At 39.7% G+C, this 25,988-nt stretch overlaps 1 protein-coding gene across 3 annotated transcripts in view; it reads left to right on the forward strand.

Annotated features, from left to right (window-relative positions):
- Positions 1-25,988, forward strand: part of ATL2 (atlastin GTPase 2) — a 50,803-nt gene that overhangs the window by 14,710 nt on the left and 10,105 nt on the right. For all 3 annotated transcript variants that reach the window (XM_081101272.1, XM_081101273.1, XM_081101274.1), the window contains exons 2-7: positions 10,939-11,183; positions 20,196-20,330; positions 21,186-21,290; positions 23,856-23,906; positions 24,219-24,275; positions 25,494-25,586. In XM_081101272.1, the coding sequence (XP_080957398.1) occupies positions 10,939-11,183; positions 20,196-20,330; positions 21,186-21,290; positions 23,856-23,906; positions 24,219-24,275; positions 25,494-25,586 (686 nt within the window). The remainder of the gene's footprint in view (positions 1-10,938; positions 11,184-20,195; positions 20,331-21,185; positions 21,291-23,855; positions 23,907-24,218; positions 24,276-25,493; positions 25,587-25,988) is intronic.

Consider the following 25,988-nt stretch of genomic DNA (forward strand, 5'->3'; position numbering starts at 1 on the left):
TCCCCAAGATGTGCCAGTTTGGCCAATGAATTATTTTGTGCTGAAGGCAGTTGAGACCCTACCCCTCCTTTTTTAAAAAGAAATACATTTTACTGGTTTTTTACGGAGAAAGGGAGAGGTATAGAGAGTTAGAAACATCAGTGAGAGAGAAACATCTATTCAGCTGCCTGCTGCACACCCCCTACTGGGGATGTGCCCGCAACCAAGGTACATGCCCTTGACCGGAATCAAACCTGGGACCCTTCAGTCTGCAAGCGGACGCTCTATCCACTGAGCCAAACCAGTTAGGGCGACCCTACCCCTCCTTAATTACCTAGAACTGTGGTCGGCAAACTGCAGCTCGTGAGCCACATGCGACTCTTTGGCCTCTTGAGTGTGGCTCTTCCACAAAACTTTGTGGCCCATGTGCAGAAGTAGGCTTTCGGCCTGGGTGAGTCTATTTTGAAGAAGTACTGTTGATATTTGGCTCTGTTGACTAATGAGTTTGCCAACCACTGACCTAGAAGAATCTGAATTGGGGGCCTTGCTCACAATAAGAGTTATTACCAGAGATAACCTTTTATGGCTTATCTATAGGGCAGGGCAAACTTCTACTTACTGAACTTCTGTTTTTACCATCCTGCCAATGACCTTTCTCCCCTCTGAAGCCTCAAGGCATCTTACCTCATTTCTTGGCTTAGGCTGCCATATACACTTCATTTTACTTTCTGTCTCTGAACCTGTCATGTTTGTAGGGGTTCCCATATCAATATATAATTAAATTTGGTTATTTTTTTTGGTCTCAAATCAATTTAAATAGACCAGCTATAAGACTCTGGAAAGAGGGTAGTGTAAACTTCTTTCTCCCCCACATATCTGATGTCTGACATTGTTAATAGTTCCTCTGCAGGAATCTGTAAAGTTTTTATTTTGGCAATTTGCATTATAGTTCCAGTTTCATATGAGAGAAGTTTAACTTCGTAAGTTCTTTAATAACATTATTTTATAGGAGCAAATAGTTAAAACCTTTTTTTTTTTTTTGCTAGTAATTGATTTGCTAATAGCTTCTTTCTTTCAAAAACATAGTTTATTGAAGTCCAAGTCTTTGTCTGTCTTACTCTAGGCCAGTGTCGGCAAACTCATTAGTCAACAGAGCCAAATATCAACAGTACGATTGAAATTCCTTTTGAGAGCCAAATTTTTTAAACTTAAACTATATAGGTAGGTACATTGTTATTAACTTAATTAGGCTACTCCTAAGGCTTAGGAAGAGCCACACTCAAGGGGCCAAAGAGCCGCATGTGGCTTGCGAGCCGCAGTTTGCCGACCACGGCTCTAGGTAGTACCTATTTGGAGCCGGGGCAGGGAATAGAGCACTACTATAAAAGTTCACCCAGGTAACTGATGGTAATTCCTTACCAGTAGTTTTCAACTCTAGCTATATTTCATGTCAACATATTAAAATATTTTTTACATTTACATTTTTAAAGTAGGTAGCCAGGATGGATGGTTAGTTGTGTCATAGTATTAGCGGTTTCCCAGAAAGAATGGATGATTATAGTTGAGCTTAAACTTTTTTCTTCTGTGGGAACTTTAACATCACTTGAAACTACATGAAATGAAATAAAATGATATTTACATACTAAACACTTGTAAATATTGTGATCCTGGGTACTCTTACTTCCTGTGGACCAGCAGTGTTGGTATGTTGGAGTTAGAAGTGTGCAGTTTCAGGCTCTACCCTGGATTTACTGAATCAGAACATGGATCCCCAGGTGATTAATGTGCATGTTAACAGTTTGTGAAGCACTGCTATAGAGGAAATAATACTAAATTAATAAGACCTGGCCCTTTAGTGGTCTAGGCATGTGTTTTCCTTATCTTTAAAATGGGTGAGATTGGCTACATAATGTCCAAAACCCCTGTGAGTGATATGTTAGATTTAATTTTAAGTACAGCAAGTTCTTACTTAATTTTGATGGATTCTTAAAGCTGCAGTGAAATTACATATAGCATAATCAAGTTTACCATAAGCTAATCCTATCTAATAATAGACAAACATGATAATTGACCATACCTTTGTTACACCTCCCATTGGCTAATCAGCACAATATGCAAATTAACCGCCAACAAAGATGGTGGCTAATTTGCATACTGCAGGCAGGGTGGGACAGTGCCATCCCGCCTGCCCTGCCGCCACCCGGACCTGCTATCTGTGACCCGGGGCGGCGGGTGTCCGTGTGTGACCTGACCCGGGGTGGCCAGGCAGGGCAGCAGCGATCGGGCCGGCCCGCCTGGGTGTCCCGTGTGCGACCCGACCGGGGGCAGTGCCCCAACCCCCGGATCGGCCCTGCCATGTGCGCGACCCAGGGAGGCGGGGCAGGCACCAAGGGATCGGGCCTGCCATCTGGGGAGCAGGCCTAAGCCAGCAGGTGGTTATCTCCTGAGGGGCCCCAGACTGTGAGAGGGCACAAGTGGGGCTGAGGGACACCTCTTCACCCCCCTCCCCCGCCAGTGCACAAATATTTGTGCACTGGGCCTCTAGTTGATAATAAACAAGAGTTAACCCTTTGCGGTCGTATTAAATTTGGACATGGGTGTCGTACTGGTCAGAATTAATTTCCATTGAAAGAGCAGTGATACATAACATGCAAGATTATGAAGGATAAACAAGATTTATTAATTCTTTTTGGAACTACGTCACCACTAGTAGAATCACTACAAACGTTACCACTTTCTACATCAGAGTCAGTATTCAAGGTGCCAAAAAAAAACTCTTCATTGTTACTTTCAGATTCGCAGTACACTTTTTTTGGTAACTTTCTTTTTGCCATTTTGGAGTATTATTTTGAAATATCTTAACAAGCGAGAATGCCTAATTATAGTTAAATGTAATTTGTGAAGCTTTATTTGAAATTCTGCGAAGTATCTCCGAAGCTTGTCGATTTCTTCACTCTCAAAAGGCGACTGACTTGCCATGGTGTTTTGCATGGTGAGTGTGGAACGACTGCGTTTGTTTATATTGAGTTTCGATATCTCCGATTTGTCGGGGCAATGTTTTGGTTTGTGAAGGTCGCTTAGACACTTAAGAGCTTTCAGAGAAATTATGAACTGATACATGAATGAATAGAGTTAAGATTCGTACGGTTCCTTGCTGTGGTGGCTGAGAGCAGACATATGACCAGAACGGTAATAAAGCTTTGGTGACTGAGAGTGGACAAACAACTGCAAAGGGTTAAATTCCTGTAGCACATTTCTGGTCAAAAAACATCACTAAACTTATAAAGAAAGATCCCAAACACTTCTAATATTATACATTGAAATAAATATGAGCTATATATACATTCAAAAAGAATAGAAACAAGATTGTTATTTTCCATCGCACTTATTCCAGTTCTGGGTAGCAGGTACCTGAACACATTCCAATAGCTCAACCACCACCATCACACTCATGATGTAGAACATTTCCATCTCAAAAAGTTTCTTTGTATTCGTTTTAGTTGGCTTAGCTAGGTCTGCTATAACAAACTAGAGACCTGGTGCACAAAAATTTGTGCATTCGGGGGGTCCCTCAGCCCGGCCTATGCCCTCTTGCAGTCTGGGACCCCTCGGAGGATGTCCACCTGCTGGCTTAGGCCTGCTCCCTGGGGGATCGGGCCTAAGCTGGCAGTAAGATATCCCTCTGGCAGCCCGGAAGCCCTCCGGGGATGTCCACTTGCCAGTGGGGAGCAGGCCTAAGCTGCAGTCGGACATCCTTAGCGCTGCTGAGGAGGCGGGAGAGGTTCCCACCACCACCGCTGTACTGGCAGCCATCAGCCTGGCTTGTGGCTGAGCAGAGCTCCCCATGTGGGAGCGCACTGACCACCAGGGGGCAGCTCCTGCATTGAGCGTCTGCCCCCTGGTGGTCAGTGTGTGTCATAGTGACCAGTCATTCCCAGTCCTTCTGCTGTTAGGGTCAGTTTGCATATTACCCTTTTATTATATAGGATAGAGGCCCTTTGCATGGGTGGGGGCCGGCTGGTTTGCCCTGAAGAGTGTCCCGGATCAGGGTGGGGGTCCTGCTGGAGTATCTGGCCAGCCTGGGTGAGGGCTGATGGGTGTTTGCAGGCTGGTCACACCCCCTTCAGGGTGGGGCACCCCACTGGGGTGCCTGGCCACCCTGGGTGAGGGGCTTATGGCTGTTTTCAGGCTGACCAAGCCCCTCCAGCGACGGAAGCTCCCAGCCTTTCCTTTTTTTTCTTTTTCTTTTTTTATTCTAGGATTTATTTACCTTCTATAATTGAAACTTTGTTGCCTTAAGTGGAGCTCAGAGCCGGCCAGGGTGGGCGGGAGAGAAGCCTCCTGTTCGCTCCAGCTCTGTGGCCACGGCTGGCTTAAAGCAGGTATCTGGGGTTTATTTATCCTCTATAATTGAAACTTTGTTGCTTTCAGTGGAGCTCAGAGCCTGCTGCGGCAAGCGGGAAGCTTGGCTTCCTCCATCATTGGGGCAACCAAGCCTCCTGCTTGCTCCAGCTCTGTGGCTGCTGGCCGCCATCTTGGTTGGGTTAATTTGCATATGGTCGCTCTGATTGGCTGGTGGGCGTGTCTTAGGGCATAGTGAAGGTATGGTCAATTAGCATGTGTGTCTTTTATTAGTGTAGATTACCATAGACTGAGTGACTTAAGCAATATTTACTGCTCAGTTATGGAGACTGGGAAGTTCAGAATCAAAGTGTCAGCAGATTCCGGTGAGAGCCCTTTTTCTGGTTTTGGAGATGGCTATCTTCTTGCTATATCCTCATATGGTGGAGAAACATTATGTCTCCCAAGTCTCTTATTAATCTCATACATTAGGGTTTACCCTCATGAACTAATTATCCCCCAAAGGTACTACCTCCAAGTACCACCACATTGAAGATTAGGTGCCAGAGGCCGGTCCATCCTTGTTGCTTGACACAGTCACTGCAGGGAGGAAACATCTGCACAGCATATGTTTCAAGGGACTTGGCATACTGTTCTTAATATGTTTGCTCCCCTTCTTAGCGCTATGTGTTCTAACTAGGGCCACCTCCCCGAGAAAGATTGTTTCCCCAGGTGGGGATATTTCCCTGGAGTTAGGGATTAACAGGACTAAGGAAGGGAATAAATCAGTAAAACCCTTTAACTAAGTGCCAGGCGGGTAGTTAATCACCTTAACTACGAACAATCACGCTTAAGCTACATAATCTTAGGCCATTGTCTTTCAGTTACTTCCTTGTAGCTTAACAGAACAGTAGAGTAGTGACCTTGGAATGGAGATAACAAACTAACCGGAACCTTTGGAATAGAATAGATAGGATTAAAATCAACAGAACTAGATGGAGGTGGGATTTTTGGCAAAGGTCAGATAAGAAACTATGGACATGAAACAAGGAACTGTAGAAGGTCAAGGGAGGACCCAAAACATACCATGATGTGACTATAGAGGCATGCTTATAGGATCAAATGGTATAAACACAGATGTAACAGGAGAATAAAGAAGAACCTGGCTATGCTGATCATCTGAACACTGTCTCTATGTCCTTCATTCTTCGCCGACTCCGTCCACACCTTTGGGAACCCCTGGACTGCCAGGGCTGGACCCTGGCAATTAGGGCTTCAACATACAAATATAGTGAGGGGGGTACACAAACGTTTAGTCCATAGTAGTAGTCAGTTCTCTTTCTGTATCTTCTGTTCCTGGCAGTCACTCATCTGCTTTGTTACTTGTAGATTTGCTGTTTCTAAATTGAATCAGACACTACAGTATTTTGCATGTGACTTATTTCACATAGTATAATGCTTTTTAGATTTATTTGTGTCATTGTGTATTTCAGTAATTCATTTCATTGCCAAGTAGTAACCCATTATATGGATTTAACACACAATTTATTCATTTTCCAGTAAATGAACATTTGAGTTGTTTCCAGTTTATGGACGTTATGAATAAAGCTGCTATGAACATTTGTGTTCAAGCCTTTTGTTGTCATATGTTTAATTTCTCTTTTAATTACATAGGAGTGTGATTGCTGGTTGTATGGTGAGTGTATGTTTAACTGTATATAGGGTATTGCCAGAAAGTTTTTCAAAGTGGTTGTGTCATTTTATACCCTCACCAGAAATATATGTGAGTGCCAATTGCTCCCACAAACTCTTGTGTCAATCTTATTACAAATTTTAGCTATTTTAGTGAGGGTATAGTGGTAACTCATTGTGTTATCAATTGACATTTTCTTAACATTTAATGGTGTTGAATATATTTTCATGAACTTACTGGCCATTCATATATCTTCCTTGAATGTCTATTAAAATCTCTTGTCCATTTAAAAATGGAATTGTACTTATTGAGTTGTAGAAGTTCTTTATATATTCTGAATACTGGATTTTGATGAATGATTTTTATGTCTGTTATGAGGGATATTGATCTGTAGCTTTGTTTTCTTGTAATATCTTTGCCTGATTTTGGTATTAGGATAATAATACTGGCTTTATAAAATGAATTGGGAAATGGTCCCTTCTCTTTTTTTTCTGTAAGAGTCTGGTATACAGTAGAATTGGTATAATTTCTTCTTTAAATGTTTGGTAGAATTCATCAGTGAAGCCACCAGGATGTAAAGTTTTCTTTGTAAGATGTTTAATGGATTTGATTTTTAAATCTGATTCCTTTTAATTTTCTCTACTAAAAAGTGAGTACCTTCTTTTAGGTAGCCAGTTGATAATGAGTTTCTTAGAGTAGGGTTCTTGATTCCAGGTATTAAGAGGCAAGACTTAATGTGAATTTAGAACTGTATTTCTGGGGAAGTGGGTTGAGGTGAATGGTGGGGTAGTCACAGAATTTTACAGTCACTTGATCTTGTCTTATATATATTGAAAACCTTTTGTTTTTTTGATTCTCCATATACCCTCCTGTCTCCCCTCCCCCCGCCCCCCCTCCCATCACCAAAATGCAGTGGAAGTAGAAGATAGGCTGAGAGAGTATTTTAGAGACTTTCTTCCACTTCTAATAGCACTGGCTTGTATCTCTCTTTTAAAAATGTTTAGATCTGCTTCATCTCCTAATAAAGCCTTTATTAGACTCCCTACTTAACAAAAACATCCTTCTTTTAATAGAAATCTTCAAATATGTACAGAAATTAATAACATAAGGACACTGTGTAGACACATCTCCCGGATTCAACTATTGTCAGTACAGTGGCCAATTTATTTTATTTAGTCTCTCATAGCCAGCCTCCCACTAGATTATTTTGAAGCAAATAGCAGATTGTATGAATATTTTGTGTCTTTAAAAGATTAAAGATGTTAAAAAAAATAACACATATCACACTAGAAAAATAATTTCTTAATATCAAATATTCTGAGTTCATATTTTCCTGTTTGAAATTTTTTATATTTGCTTTGCTTAAACACTGCGTGTGGTTGATAAGCCTCTTAAGTCTCTCTTCTGTAGGTACTCTTCCCCCTTCTCCCCTCTTTGCTTTGCAATTTATTTGTCCAGTTTTGTTCATGGAATTTCCCATGTTCTAGAGTTTTCTGACTCCATCTCTGGTTGTGGTGAATGTGTCTCCTATATTTCCTTCCCTGTAGTGAGATCTAGAGCAGCGATTTTCAACCTTTTTCATCTCATGGCACACATAAACTAATTACTACAATTCTGCAGCACACCAAAAAAAATATTTTTTGCTAATCTGACAAAAACATAGGCACACTTTTGATTGATTTACCAAAAAAAAAAAAAAAAAGTAATAATTACCTACCCTTTTTGCTCCAAAGTGACTTTTTAAATAATTAGGTGCCTGTAATTGTATATAAGGCAGCGATTTACAACTGGTGTGCCGCAGGAAATTGTAAAACGTGCAATACCTGACTATTTAGTCAGGAGCACTGACCTCTTTTCTCTCAGATTGTCAAATAAAAGATGACAGCAGTCAACAATAATAGCCATCTGGTGTGAAGGAATCAAAATTATACCCTTCTTTGGTCAGAGCAGCAAAAATATATTTTGGTGTGCTGCACATATCTTGTAATTAGCTTATGTGTGCCATGAGATGAAAAAAGTTGAAAATCGCTGATGGATCCCATCAGTTTTTCACCTAGTAGTCTTCGAAATCATGGTGCATTGCTGCCTGTTTGTAGTCCCCATTTCTAGAGTGAAGACTACCTTGATTCTATTTATGCAGGACTTTAGACACTACTTGATTGGTTCCTGTGTGTGTTATTTCTAATTGGGAATTTGATTTAGGAAATCTGTTTCATTCTGTATCGTACTTGATCTTGAAAAATAAATGAATATTGGACAATCTTTTAAGAACATTTATTAGGAATATAAACTAGATGTCCAATATAAACATATTATCTAGTAATGATTATATATATAATACTAATACATTATTTTAGTAAAAGACCTTAGAATTATATCCAGAGTGACTATCTAGTTCATATTTTTCTTGTTGATGCTCTAAAACTGTGAGTAACAAATGCTAGAGAAGAATTTTTCTGCAATGATTTCTTGCTTTTCCACTTTGAAAGTGCTTTGTTGGTGAACTATTTTGAGTGAAATTCTAACAGACCAAGTTTGCTTTGAAATTCTGTATTGCTCTTTCTTTCTTGGCTTTACTAATGCATTCACTTTCCGAGAAATTCTGTTTTGTTGACAGTGATCTCAAATAGCAATTTCTTCTCTTCCAGGTAACAGTGCATTTGTAATGGCACTTAATACTTTCCACTGAATTTCAGAGCCAGTCAGTTATCTTCCTAAACTTCTCAAATAATATTTTCAGCTAAAAACTTACTCCTCTACTAGCTCACCTGTTCAGTTTTTAAGCATTTTGAAGACTGTAGATTGTGCCTTTATAAGGAAATGGCCTCTTTGATTCAGTTGTATGGATTTGCGGATACGCGTTCTATCAAGTTGTCCACATCGTTAGTCAGTCTGTCACATTTAACAAGATTACTGGTAATTGTACTGACCTAGAGGTCTATGCTTCCTTCAGTTATATTTCCTTGTCCTTCACAACTGTGCTTTGTTCAACGTGATAGTTTGAACTTGGAAGATAATTTGTATTCTTTTTTTTTTTTTTTTTAAATATATTTTATTGATTTTTTACAGAGAGGAAGGGAGAGAGATAGAGAGTTAGAAACATTGATGAGAGAGAATCATCGATCAGCTGCCTCCTGCACATCTCCTACTGGGGATGTGCCCGCAACCCAGGTACATGCCCTTGACCAGAATCGAACCCGGGACCTCTCAGTCCGCAGGCCGACGCTCTATCCACTGAGCCAAACCGGTTTCGGCAATTTGTATTCTTTATTCCTCACTTCTGTAGACTTTAAAGTGCCATGCTTTATTTCTAGAGTGACAATATTTTTACTTAAACATTTTTGACATTATGGTGATTTACTTTTTTTGAGATTATAGTGAAAGCAAAAAGTTCCAAAATTTATAAAAATGTACCAAAACAAACAAACAAACACAAAAAAAAACAAGGAGAGCAGAGTGCATATATTTTTGCTAAGCACAACTCCAGGTTTTTAACTGGATGATTAGCATCAGCTAATTGGCAACAATCTTTGGTTTTGAGTTGGTCATAGTGTTTATAGTTAGAAATTTGAATTTTGATCCTTACTGTGGAAATCCTAATTATAATAAAGGACACAAAAGCAGAGTAGAGTATTGAAAGGAAAGCAATTTCAGTTTGAGGCTTTGCCAGTTTAGGCTTATAGAGAGGTAGCAATGGGGCTTTAACTAGTTTTGCTGTTTGTTTGTGTTTACAGCCTGTCCCTGTTTACAGCCTGTCCCCGCTTTTTACTCCCATTCAGTTGAGAGGATACATTGTTCAGTAAAGTTCTTCTGCAAGAGTTACTTTCTTCAGGTGTGCTGGGTGGACAAGGAAAAGTTTATGTAGCTGTTTTGGTGAGCTGTGTAATTTTGAAGGTGGTGGCTGAAAAAGAACACCCGAGGTAGCTGAAACTAAGTTAGAACTGTGCACCTCACTGACCATTTTTCTTGTCTTCCACTAAACCTGTGGTTCCCAACCTTCTGGCCCTTTAAATACAGTTCCTCATGTTGTGACCCAACCATAAAATTATTTTCATTGCTACTTCATAACTGCAATGTTGCTACTGTTATGAATCGTAATGTAAATATCTGATATGCAGGATGGTCTTAGGTGACCCCTGTGAAAGGGTCGTGCTACCGCCAAAGCGGTCTCGACCCACAGGTTGAGAACCGCTGCACTAAACATTAATCCTGTGCTTTGCTTTACCATGTACTATTGGGTTACTCTAATTAAATTAGGGACTCGTTAGCTTTATCATAGTCTCATTTTTGGAGACTTCTGAGGACCTTAACATAGCCCTCTAAAGTTTCAGAATGAAAAGTGTTTATATTTCATACATATTTTAATCTTTGTAACTTGGAATAATTTTCAGGCAATACCTACAAGGAAAATTGGATTGTGAATTATTAGGTGAAATTGATCCTCCCACCCCCAACTGGTTTCTGTGTGCATACAGTAGCAAAAGTTGTTTATGGAATAATGCAGCAACATCTACTGTTCACATTTAGCTGTTAAAGACTTAATTGAGATAGAAGCCATACTTAGCATTGCTGCTTATCTGTATACTAGAGACCCAATGCATGAAATTCATGCAAGGGGCTTGGCCCTCACAGCCCTGGCTTCGTCCGGAAGGTAGTCCGACTGTCCGGTCTAATAATTTTATTATTGTAGATATAGTGGGAAATCTTACTGGTATTCTTGGTCCTATTATAGAAGGAATGGGAAATCCAACCTCTACTTGACCGTCACTTATAAATATTTTCAGATGGTTATAAGGTATGTGTGTGGGGGGTGAAGTGGGGGGGTGGTATGGGAAGTTACTTGAAATTTTGCCTTAGTTGTGATCCTTTAGAAAAAGTTTGTAATGCAGGAATTCAAGTAATGTTTTTCTTTTTTTAAATTCTAGGTGAGGATTATGAAGATGAGAACCTAGTAAACTCTGATGAGGTTATGAAGAAACCATGTCCAGTACAGATTGTTCTTGCTCATGAAGATGACCATAACTTTGAGCTTGATGAAGCAGCTTTGGAGCAGATATTGCTACAGGAGCACATTCGTGATCTTAACATAGTGGTAGTATCCGTGGCAGGAGCTTTTCGTAAAGGGAAATCATTTCTACTGGACTTCATGCTTAGATATATGTATAACAAGGTGAATAGTGTCTTTTAAATTGAACCCAATTTAAAACAACAAACTCTACCAACCAACCAATTTTATTTAAAAGCTAATAGACAAAAACTAGTAAGAGCTGTATTTTTAGTTTTACAAAAATCAGTTCTTAATAAGACTTCTCAGTTACGACAGTAATATATGTTTGATTTCTTGATTGCTCTTCATCTCTATAATTCCTTTTTGCTTATAATAGATATTGATGCATAAGATTGAGCATCTATGTTCCAGGCATTTCAGCTCTAATCCAAGATGCCTGAATATACTCCAAAGTCTCTGAAGTATTGTTCATCTCTCCCTTTTTGTTATTTCCTCATACCTTCCCCTTCTTTTTTTTTTTTTTAAAATATATTTTATTGATTTTTTACAGAGAGAAAGGGAGAGAGACAGAGAATTAGAAACATCGATGAGAGAGAAACATCGATCAGCTGCCTCCTGCACATCTCCCACTGGGGATGTGCCCGCAACCCAGGTACATGCACTTGACCGGAATCGAACCTGGGACCTCTCAGTCCGCAGGCCGACGCTCTATCCACTGAGCCAAACTGGTTTCGGCCCTTCCCCTTCTTGAACACCTTTCCAGTGGGTGGGGTAGGCTGATAGAGACTTTTGTAGAAGTATAGCTATGCTCCTCAAGTCACCTTCAGTGACGGTTACGTTTTGAGATGAAGTTGAGTCCCTTAGAGTGTCTTCCATGTTCTTGGACTCATCTCTTGCCTTTGTTTATAAAAGTATCCTCTAGTTTTTAGTTCCTTGAGTGTGTCATGTTTTTTCTCAAATGTTGCTGTGCCCTTGGCTAATCTTCACAGGAGGCCTTCCCAGATGTCTAAGACTAAGTTATGTCCTCCTCCCAATACTCAAGGCACAGGTCATGTATTCTATTGGTACTACTTTTTTTGATACCACTTTATTACTTATTTTTTCTGGCTAGTATAACCTCTGTCAAGGGTGGGCCTTATCTTGAATACCATATCTCCTGCACCTAGCACAATACTTGGCCTTTGTGAGCACTTATTTTATATTTTGGCCAATGAGCTCCCTTTCTTTACACATTTTCACTTTTTTATGGTGCCAGACAACTGTTACTTCCCTCCTCTCTTGCACCCCTCCGACTCTGACTTTTTCCCTGAAAAAAGCAAAAAAAAAAAAAAAAGTTTTTTTCCATTTGAATCAGAATGTTTTTATAACAGTTGCAAGTTGGGCTGAGGGAATGGGAGTTTGATAGAGACCAAGAAAGAACTGGAAATTAGGAATGGATCATTTAGCGGGAAGGCTTTATTGGGGGCATTTGACATTTTGACATTTAGAAGCCACATAAAGATGCTAGAAATAACACTTTGACAGAATTATGTAATTGTCTAAATCAGCGGTTGCCAACCGGTGGTCTGCGGACTACTGGTGGTCCGTGAGGTCTGAAAGGTTGGGCTTCGCTGGTTTAAGGAAACCTTTGGAGCAGTGGTCGCCAACCGGTGGTCCTTGGACCACTGGTGGTCCATGAGGTCCGAAAGGTTGGCGACTGTTGGTCTAAATATTGGTCAAGGTGCTCACCTTTTTGAGATCTATATAAATCTGTAACTGGGTATGCATCTGCTTTTCAGGAAATTTTTTTTATAGGGGTCTCTTCAGGAATATTCAAGTATGTCTGAGTATCAGAATGTAGTTCATATTAAAGAATACTATTATATTGGAAATTGAAAAAGAGATAGTATTTTAAGTATATTTTATTGATTTTTTACAGAGAGGAAGGGAGAGAGATAGAGAGTTAGAAACATCGATAAGAGAGAAACATTGATCAGCTGCCTCCTGTACATCTCGCATTGGGGATGTGCCCACAACCAAGGTACATGCCCCTGACCTGAATCGAACCTGGGACCTTTCAGTCCGCAGGCCGACACTCTATCCACTGAGCCAAACTGGTTTCGGCAAGAGATAGTATTTTAAAGTTTTTCCACTTAGACTTGTTTTTTCCCCCCCCCTGAGTTTCACATCTGAAATAGAGGAATGTATAAGTAGTGGCATATCCTTTTAAAAGTACAGTGTACATTTAAAGATGATAAAGAATTTCTGTATTTTGAGGTTCCAACCTAAGTTAGTTTGAGTGTGTTGTCTCTATCTGTGCCTAAGCTGTTCACTGCAAATGTATTTGATTTCAAGTAGGTCACAGACAGTAAAATGCTAGAAGGGGAAGGAAGCTTAGATCACTTGTCTGGCAATGACAGATAAGTTTCACCTCAGGTGCTATTTGTGATTCCATCTCTGATCACTTAGTAGGGGCTGTTCAGAGGAGGAATAGCAGCCCACACATGTATTTGCAGTCTCTAGCTAATAGGATTCCTACCCCCTCTCCTGGGGAAGACACTGAAGCCATAGAAAGTTAGGAGGGCTTGAGTGCTGTTACATACCTAATTAGTAGCTTCTAAGTTGAAATATTTTTATTACTTTTTATTCAAAAGGTTTCTATGTAGAATTCCTGATATAAGTAATCTCTCTTAATTGAAAATTGCATTAAACAGTGTCTGATTTTTAGGATAACATGCTTGTACTGACTTTATGGTGGGTTATAGTTTTCCTAGGAGATGAAAGGGGGAGAAATAATAATGGAATGGTTTTGGATTTATTTCATTAACCTATATGCCCACGAAGATGGCATGCTAGCTAAAGAAGGTAGGAAGTGATATAATGTGGTCTTTTCTTTTTTTAAAAAAAAATGTTCGTTTTTAGTTTTTTTTTGATTGATTTCAGAGGGAGGAAGGGAGAGGGAGAGAGAAACATCAATGATGAGAGAGAATCATCAGTTGGCTGCCTCCTGCACACCCCACACTGGGGATTGAGCCTTTACCTGGGCAAGTACCCTATCTAGGAGGGGATCTGTGACCCCCTGGTTCATGGGTCGACGCTCAACCACTGAACCACACTGGCTGGGCAATATGTGGTCTTTTGTGACTGCCTTCTTTCACTCAGTGTTATTATTTATGTATTTATTTAGAGAGGGAGGAAGGGGGAGAGAGATACATACACATGTCTCCCACATATGCCCCAACCAGGGATTGAACCTGCAACCTAGATATGTGCCCCGACCGAGAATTGAACCCACGATACAGATGACACTCCAACCAACTGAGCCACACTGGTCAGGGCACTTTAAAGGTTCAATTATGTTGTAGCATTATCGGTACTTCATTCCTTTTTAGGATAATATTATTCTGTTGTATAGATATAACAGATTTTATTTATCTACTAGAGACCCAGTGCACAAATTTGTGCATAGGTGGGGTCTGGCCAGCCCGGTCTCAATTGGGGCTGATTGGGGCCGGGCCTGTCAGGAGGAGGAGATGGCGGGAGGTTGGCTGGTGGGCCCTGCCCCTGACAGGGGTGGTGGGGGCCCATCGGGGGTGGGGCTGGCGGAGGGTGAGGCTGCAAGCGGTTGGTTGGCTGGCCCCACCTCCTATTGGGGTGGGGGGGGGCGATCAGGGGCGGGGCCTACTGGGGGAAGGGGCTGGCTAGGGGGAGGGGCTGCAGGAGGTTGGCCAGCCAGCCCCTCCCCCTATTGGGGTATGAGGGGCAATCAGGGGAGGGGCTGGCCGGGGGAGGGGGGCTGTGGGCCAATCAGGGTGGGGCTGGTAGGGGGGACAGGTTGTGGGCAGATTGGGGTGGGGCTGGCCGGGGGGAAGGGCCGCAGGAGGTTGGCCGGCTGGCCCCACCCCCAGATTAGGCCGGTTCTCTGGCTGCAGTGAGCGTCATAGTGACAGGTCGTTTCGGTTGTTATGGCGTTTTGTTCACTAGCTTTTTATATATATAGATTGATTAGTTAATAGACTTTTGGGTTTCCATCTTTAGGCTTATGAATAATGCTATAATTGTATTAACACATTGTTTGCGGGTAGTTTTTATCGCGCGCTAACAGGTGGTGCGGGCCATTTTTGCTATTTTTTTGCGCAAATGGCAACGTTCAGTAAAATTACAATAACTTTAGTTTACGTATTTATACGTTACCCGCATTCTACTGCTAGTCTATAAAAAAATGTATTAATACGTGTCCCGCACCTCTCTACTACCAGTCAACGTAAAACGTATAAATACGTTTCCCGCATACAATGTGTTAACATAGTTTAACATGTATTCACTAATTATACATAATACTTTTATATATCTGTATATAAAAATGGTGTGAGGTAAGGGTTCAGTTTCATTTTTTTGTATGTGTCTATCCAGTTGTCCCAGTACCATTTGTTGGGAAGACTATTCTTTCACCATTGAATGGTCTTGGCAACCTTGTTGAAAATTAGCTGGTTATAGACATGTGAATTTATTTCTGGGCTCTCAATTCTGTTTCAGTGACCTATATATCTCTTCTAATACTAGCACCAGACTGTCTTGATACTGTTGCTTTGTAGTAAGTTTTCAAATCAGGAAGTGAGAGTTCTCTTATTTTGGTCTTCCTTTTCAAGATTATCTATTGTAGGTCTCTTGCAATCCTGTATAATAAAGAGGTAATATGCTAATTGACCATCATGCCCTCAAAAGATGGCGGTGCCCACAGCCACAAGATGGTGGCGCCCAGTCCCCTCAGCCCTGCCGGGGGGCACTCCTGCCGCCGGAGTCCCCCAGTCTCTTCAGACCTGTCGGCAGTGAATTTTCATGTGACCATTACCTTTTTAAAAAATCCTTACCCAAGGATATGATTATTTCTTTTAGATCATCTGTTCTTGTGGAGCAGGCCTAAGCCAACAGGTGGGCATCCCCCAAGGGTCCCAGACTGTGAGAGGGTGCAGGCTGGGCTAAGGGACCCCCCCATGTGCATGAATTTTCATGCACCAGGCCTCTAGTTTTATATGAATTTTAGATTTGGCTTGCAGATTTCTATGGGAGATTAACTGGGATTCTGTTGATTGGTTTGAGGCTGAAAGTTTGAGTATTGCTCTCTTAATATTAAGTGTTCCTGTCCATGAAAATGGGATGTTTTCCCATTTATTTAGCTCTTTAATTTCTTTAAAAAATGTTTTGTAATTTGCAGAGTAAATTTTATCGGTTTTTAAATTTATTTATTTTTGGATGCTATTATAAAAGGAAGTTTTCTTAATTTCATTTGTAGATTGTTCATTGCAAGTTTATAGAAATACAATTGATTTTTGTACATTGATCTTCTATCTTGCAACTTTGCTCAACTCATTTATTCCAGTAGTTTTTTAGCGGATTCTTTATAGAGTCTTTTATATACAAGATCATTTCATCTGCACATAGAGATAGTTCTACTTTTTCTTTTCCAATCTGAATACCTTTTATCTCTCTTTCTTGGCTAATTTTCCTGGCTAGAACCTCCAGTACAATGTTGAGAACAAGTGATAAGAGCGGACATCCTAATGAAAGCATCTAGGTTCTCAACACTATGTATGATGTTAACTGTAGATTTTCTTGTAAATTTAAACAAATCACGTTCAGGGTGTTCCTCTCTATTCCGAGTCTGCTGGGAGCTTTTTGTTTTGTTTTTTTAAATCATGAATAGATGTTGGGTTCTGTCAAACGCTTTCTTTTGCATCTATTGATATGATCGTCTGATTTTTCTTTATCCTGTCGATGTGATGGATTATGCTTTTAATTTTTTGAATATTGAATCAGCCTTACATCTTTTGAATAAATCTGACTTAGTTGTGATATATAATTATTTTTATACATTGTTGGATTCAATTTGCTAATGTTTTACTGAGTATTTTTGTATCTGTGTTCATGAGATATATTGATCTTTAGTTTTCCTTACTTGTAATGTCTAGCGAATTTTGGTATTCAGATAATGCTGGCCTCATAGAATGAGGTAGGAAGTGTTTCCTAAGCTTCTATTTCCTGGAAGAGTTTATAGAGAAATGGTGTTTGTTATTTCTTCTTCAAATGTTTAGTAGAATTCACCAGTGAAATTGGGCTTTAGTTCATTACTTTTTTAGAGGGCTATTATTCATTAAATTTCTTTAGTAGATATAGATCTATTCAGATAATCCTATTTTTGTATATGTAGTTTGGTAGTTTGTGTCTTTCAAAGAATTGGCCCATTCCACCTAAGCTATCAAAATTGTGGGCATAGAGTTGTTCTTAATATTTATTTTCATTTTGATGTCCATGAATTAATAATTTTAACTCCTCTTTGATTTCTGATATTATTAACTTGTCTTTTCTCTCAAATAAATTTCATTGATCTTTTCAAAGGAACATATTTTGGTTTTATTGATTTTTTTTTTTTTTCTATTGATACCCTGTTTTTTTCTTTTCAGTTTTTTTGGTTTCTGCTCTACCTGTATTCTGTTTGCTTTAGGTTATATTGCTTTTCTTTTCTAATTTCCTAAGGTGGACATTTAGATGATTAGTTTTAGTTCTACTTTCCTAATGTGTGCACCAATGCTATAAATTCTCCTCTAAGCACTGCTTTTTCATGAGTGTATTTTTGTTTTCTTTTAGTTCAAATGTTTTAAAAGTTCCTATTGACCCATATGTTATTTCACAGTCTGTTGTTTAGACGCCAGTGTGTTGTTTGGGGTTTTCAGCCCTGATGTTAATTGGTTTCTAGTTTAATTCCATTGTAGTCTGAGAGCGTACTTTGTATAATCTATTCCTTTTAATTTGTTTTTCGCCCTCCGAATGTGGTCTATTTGGGTGAATGTTTTGTGTGAGTCCGAGAGGAATGTGTATTCTGTCGTTGGATGAAATATTTTGTAATTCCAGTTAGATTCACTTGATTGCTGGTGCTATTCAGTTCAGCTATATCCTTACTGATTTTCTGTCTGCTGCATTTGTCAGTTACTGATTGAGGGGTGTTGAAGTCTCCAAGTATAACAGTAGATTTGTCTATTTCTCCTCAAACGTTGAGTATTGTCTCATATATTTTGATGCTTTGTTGTGAAGTACATACACTTTAAGGATTGTTAAATTTTCTTAGAGAATTGGCTCCTTTATTATATGTAACTAGAGGCCTAACCTGTGCCCTCTCACAGTCTGGGACCCCTCGGGAGATAACCACCTGCTGGCTTAGAGCCGCTCCCCTGGTGGCAGATGGCACGCCCGATCCCGCACTGCCTGCCCCGTCTCCCCCGGTTGCACACGGCAGGCCCGGATCCTGCACTGGGGTGGGCTGTGGCTGGGGATCGCGCTGCTGCCTGCCCCCCTTGCCCCGGGCTGCACACATCAGGCCCAGATCCCACACTTGTGGGGGCAGCAGCTTGGGATTGTGTTGCCGCCCGCCCCGCACATGGCAGGCCTGGATCCCACGCTGGGGTGAGCGGTGGCTGGGGATCACGCTGCCGCCTGCCCCACCCCCCCACCCCCTCACCCCGGGCCGCACACTGCAGGCCCGGATCCTGCGCTGGGGCGGGTGGCGGCTTGGGATCTTGCTGCTGCTTGCCCCGGACCAGGCGGCGCAGCGAGATCTGCCTGCAGTATGCAAATTTAACTGCCATCTTTGTTGGGTTAATTTGCATACTCTTCTGATTGGCTGATGAGTGTAGCGAAGGTATGGTCAGTTAGCATCTTTGTCTTTTATTAGGGTAGATACCACTCTTTATGCTGATAATTTCCTTGTTCTGAAGTCAGCTCTGTCTGAAATTAGTACAGCTACTCTAGCTTTTGTTTGATTAGTGGTTGCATGGTATAACTTCCTTACTTGTAACCTACCTGTGTCTTTATATTTAAACTGTGTATGTTTTTTGTAGACAATGAATAGTTGGGTCTTTTTATCCATAGTGACAGTTTCTGTTTTTTAATTGCTTTATTTTAGATCATGCATATCTAAAGTGATTATTGATATAGTTGGATTAATATCTCTTATGTTTGCAACTGTTTTGTTTGTTACACTTGCTCTTTTTTTTTTTTAAATGTGCCCTTACTAGGAGTCGAACCATGACCTTCTGGTTCATAGGTCAATGCTCAACCATTGAGCCATGCTGGCTAGGCAATTCTTTTTTGTTTTTGCTGTAACATTTTTAAGCAAATGGCAGGTAAAGCCTTTCACCATAAGTACATGCATATTTAACAAAAGGACTCTGTTAATATTATTATTAATAACATAACCATAATACCATTATCATAGCAAAGAATCAGCTTTGTTGTGATTTAACACCATCTAATATAATACCCACTCTGGGTTCAGATTTTTTTTAGGATTTGAAAGAGACTTTTACAGTTTGATTGTTTCAATCAGGTTCCAAGCAAGTCTTGTGGTTATTTTTAAAGTCCATATTTTTTTAAAGAGAACATTAAGCTAGTGTGAAAACATTGTATATGTTATTCTAAGAGAGATATACTGTTCTTGACAGTCATTCTGTTGGGAACTTTGATGTCAAAATAGATGGTAGCTATTTTTTATGATTATTAAACACTAGAGTTCCAGTGCACGGATTCATGCACTGGTGGGCTCCCTCAGCCTGGCCTGTGGGGACTGGGCCGAAACCAGCTCTCCGACACCCCCCAAGGGGACCCTTATTGCGAGAGGGTGCAGGCCAGGCCAAGGGAACCCACTGGTGCACGATCTGAGCCAGGGAGGGACCGAGAGAGGGCTCCAGGGCGTGTCCAGCCTGTCTTGCCCAGTCCCTATCGGCTGGACCCCAGCAGCAAGCTAATCTACCGGTCGGAGCGTCTGCCCCCTGGTGGTCAGTATGCGTCATACCAACTGGTTGAATGGTCAAACGGTTGGACACTTAGCATATTAGGCTTTTATTATATAGGATAAGAAAACTTTCCAAAATGGGGAAAAGTGGTGTGACTCCACTTATTTAGAAGCATAGAGAGTGAAAATGTGAGCAGATTTGAGAGGGTTTAGGTGTGAGAGAGACCATATTTGATGGACCTCTTCAGATGAGATTTGGGACTGCTTTTGTAACTGCTTGTGTAATGTTCCAGTGTATTTTAATCTCACTGGATTTACCTTCCTCATCTGTAAAATAAAGAGTGGGTGATTTTTATATTTCTAGTTCTTAATTTTTGTGTTTAATTTACGTTTATGCTTGACTTTAACAGGATCATCAAAGTTGGATTGGTGGAAACAACGAACCATTGACTGGCTTTACATGGCGAGGTGGTTGTGAAAGAGAAACAACAGGCATACAAGTCTGGAATGAAGTGTTTGTGATTGACAGACCTGATGGAACAAAAGTAAAATATTTATCCCTACTGTGTTTTCTCCCGTATTCTTTCTTGAGCTATTTTCTAGTATTAAAGGTTAAAACAATACAGAACTATTAATGTCTGATAACTTTAACTTACAGTGTTGGGCAAAAATAAGTTTACAGCTGTTTATATGGAAGGTAATACAAGAATTAATAAATAATAATAAAAGAATAAACTGTTTTGTGTACTCTCAACTGCAAACCTACTTTTGCCCCACCCTGTATATGGATTATTATGTTAAAATCTGTAAGATAGTTAACTTAGAGTACTTTTCTTGTCCTAATTACTGATTTTAGCATTTATCATTTTATATTTGACTAGAGGCCTGATGCATGGATTTGTGCACAGGCAGGGGGTGGAGGTGGAGGTGGGGGAAAGGGAGTCCCTCTGCCTGGCCTGTGCCCTCTCGCAATCCGGGATTCCTTGGAGGATGTAGCAGTGCACCAAGCGGCTGGCGGCTAGGGAGGAACCCAAGCCGGGCACCACGCTGCTCGCACTCATCCCGGCCCGCTGTGCCTACTACCACTGCTTGGTAGCGCTACCGTTGGGTTGGGAGAGGCTCCTGCCACTGCAGCTGCGCTCTCCAGCTGTGAGCCAAGCTTCTGGCTGAGTGGCACTCCCCTTGTGGGAGCGCACTGATCACCAGGGGGCAGCTCCTGCATTGAGCGTGAGCGTCTGCCCCCTGGTGGTCAGCATGTGTCATAGTGAGTGGTTGGTTGGTTGTTCTGGTCATTCTGGTCGTTGGGTCATAACGGTCACTTAGGCTTTTATATATATAGATTTTTTTTAGTCACTATTGGTGAATATTTTACTTAGTGTTTTAAACTTTTAAATTTCTAGGTGGCTGTGCTGCTAATGGATACTCAGGGTGCCTTCGATAGCCAGTCAACAATCAAAGACTGTGCAACAGTGTTTGCTCTGAGCACTATGACTAGCTCAGTCCAGGTGAGACACGAGATGCTGTGGTATGATTGGTTCAGATCAGCCTAATACCTTTCCTCTTCCTCAAAATGCCTTTTGATCGGAGAAAAAAGGGTTAAAGTTAGAGCTGTTTACATTTCATGCTTGCTGTTCTGGCTCACAGTATAAAATTGTATACTTTGAGTGCTTGCCAAGAAAGTAATAAACCAATAAATAGCCAATTCCTTTGGTTTTTCTTCATAGTATCTAATGCGTTTTTTTTTTTAAAGGAAAAGTTATTATTGCATGTTATCCTTAGTTGGATTCAGTCATATGGCTGCCAGACATGTACTCCTGACATAAGAAATGTTTCTTCTCAGTGGTAGGTTATAGGTGATGCTGTCACAGTCTCTTGGAATTTTTGTTTTGCTTTCCAGTAATATCTGGAACATATGACCAGTCTTGGAAGTTCCCGTTTCCATTCTTCCTCAATTTGAAGTATCTAGCTGTCTGAGTAGAAGGAAGTTTTGGATATTATGATATAAAAGAGGAGTACTTTTCAGCCTGGCTTCTGTTTATTTTAGGGCTTGGGATATCTGTCACTATCAACTAAATGATACTATTGGGGATCCTCAGACTCCTTTGTCTATTTTGTTCACCCTCTTTTTCTCTAATCTTGCAAGGTGGCATAACTGCTAATCCCTTTAGGAAAGCAGAAACCACATCTTTGTGTTTATATTATCACAGTATAGCCCTTCAGATTAGCTGGCATTGTGGCTTGCCTTAAAACAGTGGTTCTCAACCTTGGCTGCACATTAGAATCACCTGGGAATCTTTTTAAAATACTGATTTCTGGGCCTCATCTTCCGGAAATTCTGTCTCTTTGTTACTAATGTTGTGGCCCCACCCCATAACAAAGAAACAGAATTTCTGGAGGATGAGGCCCAGAAATCAGGATTTTAAAAAGATCCCCAGGTGATTCTAATGTGCAGCCAAGGTTGAGAACCACTGCCTTAAAATATAATGTGGGGTGGAGTTCTCTGTCCTAAAACTTGTACCATGGTTTTCTCTTGTTTGTTTGTTCAGTTTATGGTAGTAGAAGGCTTGGTTTTGGATAATCATTTATGGTCACTCATCCACCTTCTTACCCATGAAATGAGTATTTTACCCATCTTGCCTATCTCACGTGTGGTGGTTGTGTGCAGTCAGATATGAGATCTACATGAGGTAATGCATAAGAAAGGCTTTGTAAGCTATTAATAACCAGGAAGGTTAAAGTTATATTTTATTATTGCTTTCCTCCTGGTCTTTGAGGCTAGATTTCTCACCTTCCTTACATAAGCTGTCTGGCTGATAGATCAATGACAAATTGATCCTCCTTTCATTTATACTTTCAACAAATAATTATTGAGCATCTATTAAGTGCAACACAGTATGTTAAATACTAATGATCTAAATGAACAAATCCTGTCTCTCATTGCTATTTGCAACCTGGCTCAGACAAGGATCTGGACCTCTTTCTTATCTAAAAGCTAAGGCCCGTGTGCTAAAAATAGGTTGGTCATGCTTTTGGTTTTAAGTTTGTTTGTTTATTTATTTATTTTCTTGGTTTTAAGTTTAAATCTAGAATTTAATCACTTCAGTCATTAGTTACTTTTTTAAGTAATCTGTTTGGAGTTAAGTCAGCTGAGAATATTATTTTAATTTTGCTGACCTATATTGGCTGTTTATGTTCTTGACTTCCAAGTGATTCAGCTAGATTATCACTCATTTGCTGTTAGAACAAATTGTTCTGTCTTTGGAGCAACCCTATTTTCTTAGACAACGTTATTTCTTAGCAGAGTGACGTCTGTGGACATCCATTTTTCTCCTGTGGTGGCCTAGGTCACCTTATGAAGACCTGAGCCAGAAGGATTGGACCTAGTGGATCTTTTCTCCAATTTTCCTTCCTTGAGAGTACTTAGACCTTCCGTCACTAGCTCTGGTCTATGAAAGCTTCCTAAACATTTCAGAAAGGGCGAGAGTGCCACCTACTGTTATTTTTTTTTCAGTTAGCACAGGCTGTTGAAATTTTCATGTTAAATTATTTTGTCTGATGAGTTTACTTATGTAAAAAGAGAACCATATTAGAATCGATGGTAGTTGAGACACCCACCGAGTAACTATCAGCTATATACTGTGATTGTACTAGTATCAGGGAGGAATTTATCTTTGTAGAACTATGCCCCTCACATTCATTGACTTGGAAAAAATAATTTTGGAAATAATCTTTACTTAAAAAAAACTGTTTAATAACATTAAAGTAACCTTGAGAAGGAAAATAGAAACTTACTACTTAATATACCTTTTTAAAAGTCTGCCACTTTTTAGGCCCCATATGCATGTATTCATGATTTTTATAGTTTACTACCACTGTTTTCCTCTGAATGTTTTATCCTGACTATTAGGAAAAAAGAGTATATCCTTTTCATGTGCCACGGATTAAGATAGTGAGTAGCTAAGTGATTCATTTGTACTGAGGTATAAAGTAGCCTTTATTTCCATAAGTAAAGCTATACACAGCTGGGTATTCAAAATAAAATACCAGTAAAAACAATTTTGTTTTGATAGGTATATAATTTGTCTCAGAATATTCAAGAAGATGATCTTCAGCACTTGCAAGTACGTAAGACTTAATGTATGTCCACGTATTGAAAAATTAATTCCTACTTTATTGTGACTTTACCCCTAAAAGCCTATAACATTGTAAGAAGATTTAATACTGCATGATTTTAAACTGATGTATGACTTCTTATTCATTAAACTTTTTATTAATTAAATTTTAATATATACCCACCCAGTCTGTTAGAAAATTAAATGCGTGGCTTTCAAATGATATCTGACATCTAGTGAGTGGTCTGTTGTAAAACAGTTTTAGAGATGTCTTCTTTCAATCTCTTTGGAGGCATTATTTAAAATAACTTAATTTAATAGTTATTTACAGAGTATGGCAGGCTTGCAATGGAAGAAATCTACCAGAAACCATTTCAGGTAAATAAATATTTTATCATTTTTTAAAAGTTACCTATGTACAGCTATCAAGTCATCTTATTTTGTAACTGAAAACAGGTCATTACAACAAACTCATTTTTAGCAATAGATTCAGCAGAATTGATATTAATTTATGTTAATGTTATCACCAACTTATTAATTGTAGGCTAGCCAAATACTAGTAGGAAATAGAACAAATGACTATAGATTCTTAATTAGGTGTTATTTAATTCTAAAGCTTAAGATAGTCACTTAAATTTCTTTTAACATGATAAACTACTACAAAATAGTATAGGCTTCTTTGGTGTGGTGTATTGCAAGTTGAGGTTAATCCTGTTTTTTATTTTGGTTTCATAGAGTATTACTTCTATTTCTCCCCCCTTCTGCTCTTTTATCCCCATGTTTTTTAAATGACAGAATATTGTCAGAATTAATCTGGGTGGAGTTATTTTAGAAGTATTTGCTTTGCTTGCTCCTCTGGAGCCCGTTCATGACAGAGATTTATTAAAAACAGTTCTGCCTCAGTCTTGTCTGGCTCAAGTGATCACTTTTATGAAATACTTGGGCACGTTATAGGCTCATTTTGTGCATATGGATGAACTACACTCTATTGGTTCTGTTTCATTTTTTTCTGAGTTGGGGTATTTTTATCACTAACGGGATATTTGCCAGTGTCTGGAGACATTTTTGGTTGTCACATTTTGGGTGGGGAATTAATTTTAAAAAACCTGCAGTATTGCTTGTGGTGGCTCTTTAAACATAGTGAAGTTCTCAAATGGTGGCAATTGTTTGGTGGTATATGGTCTGGGAGTGTTAGTTTAGGTAGGCCCTTGATATAACTATGACCAGTATTAACTATTTAATACTACAGTTTTTTATAAGGATTGTTTAGAGCAGTGATGGCGAACCTATGACACGCGAGTCAGAGGTGGCACGCGAACTCATTTGTTTGGTTGATTTTTCTTTGTTAAATGGCATTTAAATATATAAAATAAATATCAAAAATATAAGTCTTTGTTTTACTATGGTTGCAAATATCAAAAAATTTCTATATGTGACACGGCACCAGAGTTAAGTTAGGGTTTTTCAAATGCTGACACGCCGAGCTCAAAAGGTTCGCCATCACTGGTTTAGGGCCTTATTTGGCTTCAATTGTTAAAATAGTGGCTTTTTTTGTAAAATTTTGTAAAAATGATTTCTTTTCCCCCCTGTGTATAGACATTAATGTTTTTGATTCGAGATTGGAGTTACCCTTATGAACATTCATATGGTTTGGAAGGTGGAAAACAATTCCTTGAAAAGAGATTGCAGGTAAGCCCCACTTAGTGTAAGCGCCAAGACAGGTGAAGGAGTGGGCTGCCTGGACTGCTGCTTAGACTACCAATCTCTAGGTATCCTTGGAATAAATTGAGTATCCCAATTAGCCCAGATGACTCCACACATAATTGGTGAAAAGAGGACAATGACTTACTTACCTACATAGATTGCATGCATGCTCCTCTCTGGCCCAGCTGATCTTCTGATCATTTGGAATAGACTGGATAATGTAATGTGCATGCACTGAGCACAGATGATGTGAGGCCATCTCTCCAAGGAATACTGTCTCATAGAATGACAGCATATGGAGCTAGAAAGGGATCTTAAATATCATCTAGTTCAGTCTTCTTAAAAAAAAAAAATACAAAACTAGAACCCAGAAAAGTGACTTGCTTT

The sequence above is a fragment of the Myotis nattereri genome (assembly GCF_964212035.1).
Source record: "Myotis nattereri genome assembly, chromosome: 10".
Classification (NCBI taxonomy): domain Eukaryota; kingdom Metazoa; phylum Chordata; class Mammalia; order Chiroptera; family Vespertilionidae; genus Myotis; species Myotis nattereri.